A 15,298-nucleotide genomic window follows, 5' to 3' on the forward strand; every position below is an offset into this window, starting at 1 on the left:
ACCTCCATCACTTTGCTTCATCGTACAATGGGGACCTCATGGTTTTTATTTGACCAGCTTTTGTACTATAGGTAATCTGCTTTCACTGATCTACTCCGCTCAAAAGAGGCTGCACAAAGTTTTGCTTGAACTCAAAGGGGCTGGAAATACGGTGTGGAAATTAAGATAAATGATGCTGGTAGAGGGAAACACTCAGTCTTTCACTTACATCTTAGCTTCAGGAATATGTGTATTTAAACTAGTGATAGTCTGAATCCAAACCCCCAGCCTCCAAATTTTAGAATGGGCCACACAAAGGGTAATTCAGACAAGTCTCTGGATCCAAACCTGCCCCAGTGATTTCTGGTTTCAGGTTGGGTTCTAAACCAGAACAGACACCACGTCAAACGAGAGATCCGAAAGTCAGTCTAAACCTAATACACAGAAATGACATCCTCAGTTCATCTCTAAGCGCAATCACTTAAACACTGTCAAAAATTCAAGCCGCGCATAACCAAAACCACCTTCACCATTGCCCTGCATACTTTGCATGTTGTCACTGAAGTACAAACATAATCAAATGTGGAATGAATAGTGTCTCATTTTAGCAGTTCACAGAGACTCTGGCAGGAACGAGAAGCGAAGGATTTAATACTTAAAATACAATCTTTGAAAACTCCCAATTCCAAATGGAGACATACCACCATGCTGGACGCCACAAGGCAAATGAATGACTGAAAGTCACCTGCAGACAGGGTTCACGTTTTCTTTTACTTGGGGGGCGGGGGTAAGGGGGTCTGTACAGCTGATAAGCCTGCTAGCACTCAGGGAAGACAGTGTGGCACTTAACATATGGAAAGCTTGGCATTTAAAAAGCTTTATCCATTCTATACTATGGCTTCAACCATGAGAGTAACAAAAACACAATGGAAGGCAGCTGTCAAGCACTGCTCTGCCAAATTCTGCTAGAGGGTTGGGATCAGTCCAGAATAAGAACAGATTAACTGGATCTGTGATGTTATACATAGTATCGATGCATAAATAGAGTTCTCAGATGCCTGCAGCAAACATTACAATTTCCATACTAAAGGAGACCAGCAGTCCCCCATTCCACTATCTTGTCTCTGACGCCGGCTGCTACCAGGTGGGACCCTACAACCGAGCACATGTTTAAAAACTCAACAGTCCCCCACTCGTGTTGTTATAACACATGGTCTTGCCTGTGCAAATGAGTCAACCCTTTTTATTGAGGAATAAACCCCCATGTTAAGTACCACACTAGCTCTGGTTAGACCACAGTGCCAAGAACTTAGCCTGTCTGTGCCGTAAAAGCTGTCGTCTCCCCAACACAGTTAAAATCCTGCAGTGCACTAGGGACCAAAGGGTGTATTTAACTATGCTCCCTAGCTGCAGTACAGCCCTGCAAAGTCCAAGAGCGTAGCACATTTCAGGAACACGGCTAAACCAACAGGTGTGTCCCGCGTACGCTGCAAGTCAGAATGTGTGAATGGGAAGAGAAAAGGGGCTACCAGGTTGGAAGCAGAGTCTCCAAATGGGGCTTTTTACTGTGCAGCCCCACAGTAGGTACTTAGGTGACCCATTAGTAGGTAGTACTTAGGTGACCCATTCTTAGGTGTGCAGCCCCATTAGGTGACCCATTAGGTGTGCAGCCCCACAGTGGTAGTACTTAGGTGACCCATTCTTTACAGCCGGACTCGGTTGTAACACAGGTTAGCACCCTCCCCTAACCCAGGTACAACCTGTAGTCAGAAACTGTTCCACAGCCCATGTAAGGATTAACAACACTGTCAGCACCAGCAGGGTTTAAATAAACAAGCCAAAAAAAACGTAGGTAGGGAAACTGCTAGCAACAGCCCTCCGAGAAGTGACCGTAGAATCCAGCTCTTGCTCAGTTCTCCTCCCAGCGCAAGAGGGATTGTATTTTTATTAGTACTCCGCTTGCCCCAATCGTGCTACACTCACCTGACACGTAATTTGTAGCACGGTTACTGGACATGGTTACAACACAACTGGTACCATCATTAGGCAATGACACCGTGTTACAACCATTCTAGGCTCAAGCTATTTTTAAGGTGTCTTGAGCATCTACAAGCCCTATCAACTGGGCCTACACTAGCAATGTTCAGGAAATCTCCCATGGCAGTATAAGCACCAGCAACCCTGGGAGCAACAGTGTACATCAGCTGCCAGGGGTTTTACCACCAGGTTATCTAACCCTGCACACAGCAGGTCTGTTTCATCTACATTATAACCTCCACCACTTCTGTTATCCATAGAGCTGCACTGCTGGAAAATATGAGTTCCTCGTTTTCTATTGCAGACAAGGTCTAGGTGGCAGTTTGAAATTAACAACATACTGCAGTGTTTCCCAAACTTGGGACACTGCTTGCTCAGGGAAAGCCCCTGGTGGGCCTGGCCAGTTTGTTTACCTGCCGCATCCGCAGGTTCAGCCGATCGCGGCTCCCACTGGCTGTGGTTTGCTGCTCCAGACCAATGGGGGCTGCAGGAAGCGGAGTGGGCCAAGGGACGTACCACATGATGGTCTTGTGGTTAAAGACCAAGACTGGGAATCAGAACACCTGGGTTCTATACATGGCATAACCGTGGACTTCCTGTATGACCTTGAGCAAGTCAAGTCACACATCCTCTCAGTGCCCTTAAGGACTGTCTACACACAAGGCTACAGCAGTTTAACTAGAGGTACAATTTAAAATTTGGTTTAGTTAAACAATGCAAAAGACACGCGAGTACTCTTAAATGGATGCAAACCTGGTTTATATCAAGTTAGCTTAAATTGATTAACCAACTGAAAAAAATCACTCAAGCTAAAATAAAAATGTCTCCACAGGGCTTTGCATGAATTTAACTGAATCAGTTTTAAAACCAGTTTAAGTTTAATTGGTGCAACTTCTACATAAACAACAGCTTTAGTGTCCTGCTCCGTGGTTACTGCCTCTTTACTTCACAGGGCTGTTACGAAGCTAACTAGGTGAAAAGTAACGTCATGGCCCTACCCAACAGAGGAGGAGTAATCCCAGTATGCTGATGTACTTTGTCTCGCAATAGATTTGCCTCCACCATTCCCAGCAACAAACGCACAGGTGGCATAAGCATGTGCAACTCCCCTGAATTTACCCACGTAAACAAGTAGCAGTTTTGACTGCTGGTGTCCATGTCACTGTCCTCCATCGAACCTACTCGTTTTCTGAACCAAATGTCAGGCAGCTCCAATGAATCATTCTGACGCTTGTTTAGAATTCAGACCTGCTCTAGAAATATCAGGACTCATATTTGGAGAGTAGAGAACAAAGATTAACTAGTCTAGTTCCACCCCCCACCACCTCTGCCCCAACTTTTCCACTGGGAATAATGCCAATTTTCTTCTCTCCCCCTCACTCACTCCCAGATCTCAGGCAATTAATACTGTGCCTACAACTACACTCCCCTTTCAAAAAAGTTCTCTTCTCTGCCTGTCGTACCTTTTAGCTATGCTAGAATAGGTATCTTTAAAAGCCCAGCACTTCATAAATGGGATTAACAAAGCGTGCTTCGTGGCAAACGTTCAGAGCTGTCCGTGAAAAGCTAAAACCAGAGATATCAGTTTTAAACGTCAAGAAGCTTTTGGTGGTATACGTCTCAGTTTACAGTGTCAATCATAAATATGCTAATATTCAATATCTTGGATGCTGTCTTTTACCTGAGGCACAGCGCCCTCATATGGTTCCAAAGGAAAGCATCAAACCCTGCTTAATCCACGTGCAGAGTAGATTCTTACTTCCAAGTCACTTTAGATTAACCGTTTGCCAATAGATCCGTACTTGAAACAATAAGCAAAGGCTCCCAGTAAATGTTCCTATTCTTTTCAGGAATCAAAGTTAACAACACTAATGAAAAAACAATAAATGACCCAAACACCCGAGTACTCAAACCTCTAATGACCAAGGCAAAAGATCAAGAAACGGGAGAGCCATCCTTAACAAGAATTCCTTTTACTGCTTGAAGGGCAAGGGAATGGCTAAGCTGCAATGCCAACTGTATTCCACAGTCTAGTCAAACAGCACAAGCAGCCATCCCACTCCAAGATTATCAATGCACCTCTCTTTGAAAGGCGGCCCCGCACCAGCTTCTAACTCATGTTTCACCGGCAGCACAATGCTCTCCCATTGTATTACAAACCCAACTACAACCCTTAATCCTTAGGTGGAGAAATTCTGCCACCCAATGTGCAAAAAGCATCTTCATGTCATTAAGCAGTTTATTCCACGGGCTATTCTGTTGCTGACAAAGCTATCGGGAATCTCTAAATTGCCGTTCCAGGGCAGAAAAGCAGATATGCATGTGCACTGGTCGGGAAAGAGCTGATCGGGAGGAAATAGGAGGAGATAAGGAGCCTAATAAAGAATCCAGACTCATGTTGTACTCTTTTGAGTAAACATTGCAAGGGGTAAGTGCAACCACAAGATGATGAAATAAATAGACTCAAGTTCCAGCTCATGATGCTTGGCTCTTATACAGCAATTTGATCAAGACCACACAGCAAGTCAGGTGGCAGGAACAGAGATTAATCAACTGAGCCTTGTTCTGGCCAGATGAGCTGCCAATCACATACCACACGGCAGGTGACAGTCAGCAGCTGGGTGAGAAGTAACTAGCTGCTGAGATGGGCAGTACAGGACAGTCCGGTACTGAGATTTATCAAGGCTACTACTGCAGAGCGCAGCCTGTCACAAATGACTTCTACACGTCCTAAAGGGTAGAAGCGTCAGAGGCTTTTCAGTCCACCCTGACTGGAGCAAGGCGGCTGGGAAGTCAGTAAGACAAGATCTGGCTGCTGAGCTGCTTCCCTCCCTGAGGGCAGGTTTTGACCTCTGTGTTCCCATCCAAGCAGAGCACCTGAGGGAGGGGGAGCAGTGAGCAGAGCAGCCCCGGGGATGTTGCCACCCATCGCATCTCAGATGACAGAAATCCTCCATCAGCATGAAGACATTGAAACAAAGGGATTAATTAAGTGGGACGGGTCAGTGTGGAGAGGGATCCCTAGAGCCAGCCGCCCCGCCCCCCGACAGGGATCCCCCAGGCTGGACAGGGTGGAGAGGGGTCCCTAGAGCCAGTCCCGTCCTGACAGGGATCCCCAGGCTGGACAGGGTGGAGAGGGGTCCCTAGAATCAGCCCCCTCCCCTGACAGGGATCCCCAGGCTGGACAGGGTGGAGAGGGGTCCCTAGAATCAGCCCCCTCCCCTGACAGGGATCCCCAGGCTGGACAGGGTGGAGAGGGGTCCCTAGAACCAGCCCCCTCCCCTGACAGGGATCCCCAGGCTGGACAGGGTGGAGAGGGGTCCCTAGAATCAGCCCCCTCCCCTGACAGGGATCCCCCATGCTGGACGGGGTGGAGAGGGGTCCCTAGAACCAGCCCCCTCCCCGACAGGGATCCCCCATGCTGGACGGGGTGGAGAGGGGTCCCTAGAGCCAGCCCCTCCCCGACAGGGATCCCCCAGGCCGGACGGGGTGGAGAGGGGTCCCTAGAGCCAGCCCCTCCCCCGACAGGGATCCCCCAGGCCAGACGGCGTGGAGAGGGGTCCTTAGATCCAGCCCCCTCCCCTGACAGGGATCCCCCAAGCTGGATGGGGTGGAGAGGGGTCGCTAGAGCCAGCCCCTCCCCGACAGGGATCCCCCAGGCCGGACCGGGTGCAGGGGGGTCCCTAGAGCAGCCCCTCCCCCGACAGGGATCCCCAGAGTCAGCCCCTCCCTCGACAGGGATCCCCCAGGCCAGACGGGGTGCAGGGGGGTCCCTAGAGTCAGCCCCTCCCTCGACAGGGATCCCCCAGGCCAGACGGGGTGCAGGGGGGTCCCTAGAGCCAGCCCCTCCCTCGACAGGGATCCCCCAGGCCAGACGGGGTGCAGGGGGGTCCCTAGAGCCAGCCCCTCCCTCGACAGGGATCCCCCAGGCCAGACGGGGTGCAGGGGGTCCCTAGAGCCAACCCCTCCCCTGACAGGGATCCCCCAAGCTGGATGGGGTGGAGAGGGGTCGCTAGAGCCAGCCCCTCCCCGACAGGGATCCCCCAGGCCGGACCGGGTGCAGGGGGGTCCCTAGAGCAGCCCCTCCCCCGACAGGGATCCCCAGAGTCAGCCCCTCCCTCGACAGGGATCCCCCAGGCCAGACGGGGTGCAGGGGGGTCCCTAGAGCCAGCCCCTCCCCCAACAGGGATCCCCCAGGCCAGACGGGGTGCAGGGGGGTCCCTAGAGCCAGCCCCTCCCCCGACAGGGATCCCCCAGGCCGGACGGGGTGCAGGGGGGGTCCCTAGAGCCAGCCCCTCCCCCGACAGGGATCCCCCAGGCCGGACGGGGTGCAGGGGGGGTCCCTAGAGCCAGCCCCTCCCCCGACAGGGATCCCCCAGGCCGGACGGGGTGCAGGGGGGGTCCCTAGAGCCAGCCCCTCCCCCGACAGGGATCCCCCAGGCCGGACGGGGTGCAGGGGGGTCCCTAGAGCCAGCCCCTCCCCCGACAGGGATCCCCCAGGCCGGACGGGGTGCAGGGGGGGTCCCTAGAGCCAGCCCCTCCCCCGACAGGGATCCCCCAGGCCGGACGGGGTGCAGGGGGGGTCCCTAGAGCCAGCCCCCCGGGAAGCGCAGTACCAGGCCGGCGCAGGTGCTGACGGCGGCGAAGGAGTCGCTGCGGTTCAGCACGCGTCCCGTGTAGAAGCAGAGCTGCTCGGCCGGGGGCCGGCGGCGGGCCCGGGCCTCTCCCGGCTCCTCCACCGCGAAGCCCCGCGCCAGGAAGTGCAGGTCCCGCCGGAGGTGCACGTAGAGCTCCCGGCCGGAGGCCGGCAGGCGGAGCAGCACGGCCTCCTCCTCGGGCGGCGAGCGCCGGGGGCTGCTCCCGGCCCCGGCGGCCCCGGCCGGCTGCAGCAGGTGGATCTTCTCCAGCGCCACTCGCTGCGGGATGGCCACTTCCAGCTCCGCGCCGCCGGCTGCGGGGGAGAAGCAGAGGGGCCGGGTCACTCGCGCCCCGGGGGCTGGGGCTAAGCCCCCTCCCCTCCACACCCCAGCCAGGATACCCGGGGGGGGGGGGCGCCCAGCAAACGCCCCTCCCCATCCCCCCTGCGACCCGGCTCGTCACCCCGCCCCTCGGGAGCCCTGCGCCCCCCGCGCCGCAGCCAGAGCGCCCCGGGGGGCCAGTCCCCGCCCCCAGCCCTGCTGCCCACCCACGAGCACCAGGCGCTCACGGGGGGCGCCCACGTCAGCGCCTCCGCCCCAGGGGAGACCCTAGGGGGGCCGGGGACCCTCCGCTGGGCTCCCCCCTAGAGCGCCAAGCCCCCCGCGCCCTGCTCCGCGCAGCCGGGTCCCAGCGCGCAGCCCCCGGGCTGCAGCCTCGCGTCTTCCTGCCCTGGAAGGGCTCCGCAGCCCGTGGGGCCGAGGGCGGGAGGAGGAGGAGGAGGAAAGGGGGGTTTGTTTCGGTCTCTCCAAGGCCCAAGCGTGCCGGGAAGGAGGAGCGGGGGAAACCACGCAAGAAGGCTAAACCCGCTCCTTGTACCATTGCAATCCCCGTCTCTCTAACGCAGCCGCAAGCATCGCATTTCACCAGCCCCCCTAAAAGCCCGCGGGGAGAAGGGGAAGCGGAGCCAGTTGAAAGCCAGAACCAGGGACAGGCGGCGGCTTTCCCCATGAAACCTTCCCGCAGCCGGACCAGGAAAAGCAGCTGCCGAAGCCTGGAGCGACGTCCCCGGCCAACGGCGATCGCGGCCAGGCAGCAGCAGCTCTCGGGGGGCAAGCCCCGGGGGGCGCACGCCGCCGGCCCTGCGTGCAACGCTCAAGCTCTGCAGCCCCGGCGCTCCGGCCGGGGCAAACGCCGCAGCGGTCCCGGGCCACCGCGGCTGTCAGAGCCCAGGGGAGACGGGGATGCCGGGCTCAGGAAAAAGGGGGACCGGGGGGGGGGGAGAAAAGCGCTACCTGTGGCGGTGTCCAGTCCCCAGAGCAGCAGGAAAGGAAATAAGAGAGGCAGGAGGGAGCCGTCAAACATTTTATTGCAATAGAGGGGCCCCAGCGACTGGTCTGTGCAGTGCAGAAGAGGAGGCGGCGAAGGGCTGGCTGGTGGCGGCGGCAGCAAGCTCCCGGGCTGGAGTGAAGCCCTCCCAGCCTTTGGAAAAATTAATTAGCGCTGCGGACAAACCCAACGTGGTGAAAGTCCGGCCCCGCCTCCCCTTTGCCGTCCCAGGTGGTGATTGGAGCTCGGCTTCCGAGAGCTACACCTCCTGCTCTCCCATTGGGCGCCCCGCTTCAAACACTGGAGTAAATAGCTAGGTTGTAAGGGGAGGAGGGGTACACGTGGTTTGCGCGCAGGGAGGGGGAACTGGCACCAGGTGGCGCCAGGGAGCGAGGCTGCGGGGAGCCCCCTTGAGGTGAAGCTACCTGCACAGCTGGGTTGGGGCTCGGAATGAGCATAGGGGATGCTGAGCGGGAAGGTCTATTTGCCAGCTTGAAACAGGAAGCAAAGCATTTGTGCAGCGGGCAGGAGCCATTCCAGGCAACCCTGAGTCCCAGCTTTAAGGACGTTTTTAAATAACTTCAGGTGATTAAAAAGTAAGACAAAAATGAAAATTAAAAGGGGGCGGGGGAGACCAAAAAGAGAAACTTTCCCACCACACTGATTTTGTCCCTAACTAAATCTCCTTGTAAACTCTGTAGATGGTGCAAAATTTCAAGGCTTCTTGGAAAGGCACGTTGGAAAAGTAGAGGAGAAACAATTCGTACTCCACCCCACTTTTAAAAAGTGCCACAGCCAACTTTAAAAAAAAAATCACATGCTGTAGCCACACACATTTCTTCCCTTATGTTACTCGCGCTAGCTCCCATTACTACAAGGGAAGGAAAATTTTAAAATTCTATTTACACATCACTGTTTCGGCTCTTTGTTTACATCATGCATTTCTCCCAGTTGGGACCCAGGAGAAGAGAGTGACTATGCAGGAATACTAAGAAAGGGGCAGATGGGACAATTCTAGAAACTGGCCATGGAGGAGGTACAGCATGGGCTGTGGCATTGCAAGCTTTCCCCTCCTCCCCTTTTCTAATAGATCAACATGGAAAGTCCACCTCAATGTAGGAGAAAGGAATCCAGTCTCCAGGCCAATTCACCCTTTCATCTCTGTGCTGAAACCACCAGCTTTACACAACTTAGTGCCAACTGTGAACTTGCGTGTACGACTAGTTTTTTGTTGTAGACATCTGACCACTAGGGACTGGAGTGAGGCCACCAATTAAATATGCGTTGGCCAAATAAAAGCATCAGAAGGTAACTATATTTAGTCAGTACCACCATATATCTTAACTGAATCCCAGTGTAAATTCTGTAAATGGTGCAAAATTCCAAGACTTCTTGGAAATGCTGGAGAAGTGAAAAGCTCCATATTCCACTACCAGTCTCCTAAACCATCCTGTCTCCTCCCACTTTGAAGGTAGTAACAAATCCAGGGCCACTTAGAACTTAACAACTGTTGATATGCTGCACACAAGAGCTCCCTGGAACTTCATAGGGATAAAACTCAGTTCTTCTTGCTGCCAGTCACAGGACCTTTGCCACTTTTAAATAAAAATTTCCATCAGCTGTTAGCAGTACAGCACCTATGACACAGTTAAAAACGGTTCAGTCTTGTATCAGGCACATAGACCATACTAATTCATCACAGAATTCAACCATTGTGATGTTGTATCATGTTTTCTGCATTTCCTTTCCTTCATTAGCAAAGCTGAAAATGAAGATATCGGATCCTGATTTCTCAAGAAAGTGACCGGTTCCTGAATTTCCTGCAGTTTGTACTCCACCTGAAATCTTAATCTTCTGTTTATGTCATCTCAGTTAATTGCCATAAAAATTATGAGGTTAGGAATAAACTGCATGAGCCGACAAAGTCTTATAGACAATGTACTTATAGGTTCGTGCAAATATTCTTCATAATAAAGAACAAAGGAAGAGAAACACCTGAAAATGTGAAAGAGAAATGGATTGTCACCAATAGAAAGTTTTCGTGTGATTCCTAAGAGCCATCAGCAGTTCATTTAGGATCTGTTCCTCCCTGATGCTCCAGAGAAGTCGCAAGCGTTCTCATTTCCCATAGATGTTAACTGACATTGAGGCCACTTTGGGCCTGATGCAAAGTCCATTGAAACCAATGGAATTCTTTCATTACCCAGACAGGGCTTTGGATCAGGCTTAATGCACCTGGCAGGACAGGATCCATAGCAAGTAGCTAAGGCCCAAATTGGTACCTCCTTTAAAACTATTGGCAGTTGATCTGCATCCTGGTTTCCAAACTTCTGTTAAAAAAAATAATCATCACTTTGTTGCTGAAATCTTAGAAGAATTCAAAGGAAGACCCATAACAAGGAGCAGGGCTGGGGAAATCACTGCTTGCCAACTGGGAAAAGAACAGCATAAGAAGTGTTACATACAAGCTTGTGAAAGGACAACACAAACAGAGAAAAGAACAAAGAGAAGACCATTAAAAAAATCGTTATGAGGTGGGGTTATTCCGAGCCAGATCTTGGCTCAGAAAACTACACAAACTCAGGTTATGCCCCCAAATCCCCACGTTATTAATAACAAAACCAAACAATATAAAGACAGATTAAAAGAAAAAATCAGGCACCAAATAGACATCCAAGCTTGGTTCTCCTCTTCCCTAATTAAGTGCTAAATCTCTTTACTTCCTTTCATACAGGTCCCTCCCAAACGACATTGTCGATTAAGAGCGAGTTTCTATCCCAGCCCTTAAAGGTATACTCACCATTCCCACTGAAAGTTGTGCGGTTTTCCTCGCTCTGCAGAATTATTTAGGTCCCAGTTCAGCAAGGTACATTAGCACATACAGGGCTATTCATATGCTTACCTGTAAAAGCTGAAGGTCCAGAAATCTGAAGATTTTTATGCAAATATGCACTGCGTTAAGTGAAATATTTGATTAATATGCATCACCTCACTTGCCTAATTTCATCTTTTTATTCTGAAGGAAGAGGGTTTTGTTTTCTGCTTCTGCTCCCTCACCACAGGATTAGTCGCTCTACTGCAGTGGCAGGCGTGTTACAAAAGTAATTAAAAATAAATAATGTTGCGAAACATTTGGGCGAACGAAATCCCAGTGAAACTGAGAGACAAAGGGAAACATCCCAGTTTCTGATTTTTAAAATATCATTCCCTGACACCTAAATGGGTTCTTTCCTAGTAGAAAGACACTACGGCAACCACTAAAGGAGAGGGAGCAAGGAGCTCAGACACCCCGGTAAGGGGAAAATGCACTCTCTGGCAGACCAAGGAAAATGCCATGTTAACTCCTCCAGTGATATCACACACCACAGAAGCTCTGGTTTCTTCACGATCAAACTCTCTTTCTGGGAGCTGCTTCAACCTGCCTAGCTCCCTGAGAGCTGGGATCCTAGAGGCCATCTCCAGGCCTTTCTCTGCCATCACCCTGCCCATGCCCTACTGATTTTGCTCTTCTTACCACAGCCACAGCTTTACTGTGAAATGCCCCCTTACTCTACTCAGGGGATGTAAGTCACCTAAGAACTCCATATGCACCCCATAGTCTTGATGTTCTGCGATCTGATAGGAAGTGGGTTCGGGATGTTCTAACACATCAGTATTCTCTATGGTCTCAGTTAAGTTATTCTGGCCATATAACATGGGAGTGTTTGGGGGCAGAGCATCACACCCCTTACTTCTGATTTAAGTCCCCTTGTTTCTCTGGGCGATTCAATCCCTCACAGTATCAACTGGAGTCATTACCACGGGATGACCATTCAGTGGCCTGTGTGAGGTAAGCTGCTGGTTCCAGACCAATTCTTAGTAGACAAATGTCCCTGTAATACCTGGCACCTCTGTTGGCAGTCTCATCAGAGAGGCTGAATTGCCATGTGAAAGAAACTACCCTCTTCCCACCAGCTCCCCATGAAGCGGGCCAGCGTGGGGAAGTTCGTCGTGCTACAGTCATCACTGTCCCTGTCCCGTGGGTGAATGAGGGCCATTGCTCAGCAAGGCTGTTAATCCAGAGCCTTTCATCAGCACTAACTAGGTTTTTTTTCCAAAAGAGGAAACGTAATCTCCCTTCATTAAAGGCAATTGTAAGGCAGCACCGAGCAACGGGAATGCCAGAGGGAAGCAAGCCCATTGATTTCAACGCATGCCAGTCATATCGGCTCACGTCAACTCTGAGCAACATGAGCATTCGTTCTCAGCGTGTAATCCACAATTACACAGCAAAGGCTCCCATTCCGTCAAGGAAAGTCTTTCAAGCTTTGGGAGGAAAGGAGGGTTGAGGAGATGCCAAAAAAAAGGAAGGGAAGGAGAAAACCAAGGCACAGACTAATTTCTGGAGTGCTACACTTTTCTAGGGATTCTACATGTTCAAAGCAAAGCTGACCCTGGGCAGTGAGCTCCCAGTCCTGTCTAGTCCCTCTGACATCGCTGAGTGTTATTATGTATTTAACTGTGCCGCCTCTCACCCCAAGATCTCAAAGTGCCTTAGAAAGATGAATTAACCCTAAGAATGCCCCTATTGGGAAAAGAGTGTCAACCCCAGTTGACACACAAGTAAACAGACACTCAGGATAGCTCTTTCCTGCCCAGTTAGCCTGGGTTCTTACCTTGATTTTAGCCCATCCACACACAAAAACCTGTGAGCCGAGTTTGAGCCCAGCTAGCTGACCCAGCTAGGGGGTGTGGGTTAGAGGTCAGGTGCTGCTGTCACTCAGACGGAAACCTGCCCACTTTGCAGTCAGGATGCAAGCAAAAAAAATCCATTGTATGCTGACAGCCCTCCCACACCCTTCCCACAATTCCCCCTGAAGGACAGACAAGTTTTCCCCACTGTTGATGCAACTGGCTGGGTAAGAGGCCTAGAGTGTCTCAGCACGAAGGGCACACGGGTGAGGGCAGAAGCAGTGAGGACAGCATAATTTGGGTCTGGCTTTACAATGGGGATACTCACACCTGGGCTAGGCTGTCCCAGGTGCTCAGACTCAGGTGCCAATCACCTGGTTTAACTGGGCAGTGATCCCTGTGGAACAAGCAAGGCAAATTAACATCACTCTGATTGTGCTCTTTTGCTGCTAACTGATGCCAGGTCACCTCCTTCAGGCCCAGGTGGCGTGTTACAATAGGAGAAGATTTGCTGGGTCTTAGGTGAAAGCAAGTTGCTGGATGCAGTAGGGAGATCAGGGAAGCTGGGCACAATGGTCACAATAAAACCTTGACACTCTGTGAGAATTGGCTGCTTTCCGGTCATGTCACAAACTCAAAACTCAGTTCATGTTGGTCGAATGTTCCACAAACCTGCTGAGAAAACCTACGACCCATTTCAAGCTGAGCTTTTTAAAGGCAGGGGCTGACCCTATGGCTCAGATTCCTTGTTCTGAGGTGAGACCAGGTGAGACTCAATGGCTTCGCCTGCACTGTCAGCTTTTAGGTTCCATCAGATCTAAAACTAGAGATTGGCCCACGCCGAAAGCCTAGATAAGAAACCCCTTGAGTCAGGGAAAAGCTCGGATTCATGTCCACATCTCACACCACAGTGGTGGGCCAAACCAAAAGATCAGATTCAAGCACCCTTGAACTTCTGGGAAAGTTCAGAGGTGGGTCTGACCCATCACTACCCAAAATCTGTGAGTGAAACTCAGGGGGCCTGCACCAATCAAGACAGGTTGGCACAGGGCTCTAGCAATCAATCAGGTAGGAAGCCACTTGCCATTGCTGTCCCACTGGGGGCAATTCATCTGCCTCTTTGGGGAAGATCAGCTTGACCTGTGAGCTGTCAAAGGTGGACAGGGGCCTGGACAATCACTTAAACATAAAGCCAGCCCCATTGTTTTCTATAGCCAATCACTAACCATAGTCATATGCGAAGGGAGCAAAGATGGTATCATCTCTCTATTTTCATAGTTTTGGCTGGGACACTTGCTGGTTTATCTTTTTTCCAACCTTTCCTTCGATGCAAAATCCTAAGCAAAAAGGAAAAAAAAATCCCCGCAAAATTAGGAGGGGGAAAAAAACAAAAGAAACTTCCATGAGTAGCACTATTCAAACTGTTTTGGTCATTTAAACTAATGTCGGATAGTTAGGGCAATAAGAGTTGATGTGGCCATTGCAGTCCTAGGGTCCCAGTACAGATATACGCTCTGCATTGCTCTCAGTTTCTCTCTGGTATCTAACTTTATCTCCTCAGATTCCTAGGAATTAGGCACTTGGCAAGTCAGCCACTTCAATCTAGCAAAGCTCTGATGCACATGTTTGGGATTAATTGACTATTTGACAGAAGGTCTTACTCAATGGCTTGGCCGGACGGGCGCAGACTGCATCATTGTTGCTCTGGCCCTCAGTCAGCATCGCAGGGCAAGAGAACAGTCCATGCAGCTGTTAAAGGAATGGGCTTGGAATTACAGAGATGGGGAAAGTGACAGCCTACAATCCAGGCAGGGATGAACGCAGCGTCACGTCCAGAGCCTCGACTCTTGGCAGAAGACAAGCATTTCTTGGCACTCGCCCTCTAGGCTGCAACTGGAAATGAGGGGTGAGCCCTCCCAGGGGTGCCTACTGGACAAGAAACAATCTTACACGTGAGAGAGGTTTCACTAAGTCAAGCAAACAAAGCTCGAAAGAGAGGCAGATTTTCCTTATTCATTTAATGCTGTGGACTGTTCAGAAATTGTTACTGATCAGAATAACAGGTGAGTCAAGAGGAGACTGCTGGGCTCATTCTGGGCGGTTTGCAATTCTCCTTCCTCCCAGACCCACAGGGGGTCCCCCCTGCCAGTTTCCGAATCCACTAGAGCAGAATCAGGCTTGCAGGCTCTAGAAAACCAGCCCTTTTCCCCTTTGATGCTCATGTTTTATTCTTTGCAGTTTTAAATATCCCTTGGGCCAACCAAGCTTTGTGGCCATTTTTGCAAAGTTAATAACCCTTTGGAGACTTGCAGACATGTGGTATATACATCTTCCCAAGCAGCTGGCTCTCAGCCTGGAAAATGGTGCGCTAAGGGTTAACTTGGTGGTTAATCAAAATTCTCCTTTTTCCCCACCCACCCCTCTTAAAAATCCTTCTGCTCATACTCCTAAGGGGATAATCACAATAGGCTGGGCCAGGCTCTAATCACACTGGGAATACACGAACGTCTTCCTCTTGACTCATTTCAGCTAGTGAAGTCATTGCACTCGCCGTTCAGTGGTGTTTTGCTTCGCCTTTTCTTATGCTACCTGTAGCCATAACTCTGCAGAGTTTGGCCAGGAGAAAAGGGCTGACACTCCAGCTCCT

At 51.3% G+C, this 15,298-nt stretch overlaps 1 protein-coding gene across 4 annotated transcripts in view; it reads right to left on the reverse strand.

Moving 5' to 3' along the window:
• The window catches only part of ADAMTS17 (ADAM metallopeptidase with thrombospondin type 1 motif 17), a 256,604-nt gene extending 248,482 nt beyond the window's left edge, over nucleotides 1–8,122 (reverse strand). For all 4 annotated transcript variants that reach the window (XM_073304276.1, XM_073304275.1, XM_073304274.1 and 1 more), the window contains exons 1-2: nucleotides 7,947–8,122; nucleotides 6,633–6,967 (exon numbers count right to left, since the gene is read on the reverse strand). In XM_073304276.1, coding sequence (XP_073160377.1) covers nucleotides 6,633–6,967; nucleotides 7,947–8,016 — 405 coding nt within the window. In that variant the 5' untranslated portion in view covers nucleotides 8,017–8,122. The remainder of the gene's footprint in view (nucleotides 1–6,632; nucleotides 6,968–7,946) is intronic.
• Nucleotides 8,123–15,298: the final 7,176 nt, after the last annotated feature.

Source organism: Lepidochelys kempii, chromosome 10 (assembly GCF_965140265.1).
Source record: "Lepidochelys kempii isolate rLepKem1 chromosome 10, rLepKem1.hap2, whole genome shotgun sequence".
NCBI lineage: Eukaryota > Metazoa > Chordata > Testudines > Cheloniidae > Lepidochelys > Lepidochelys kempii.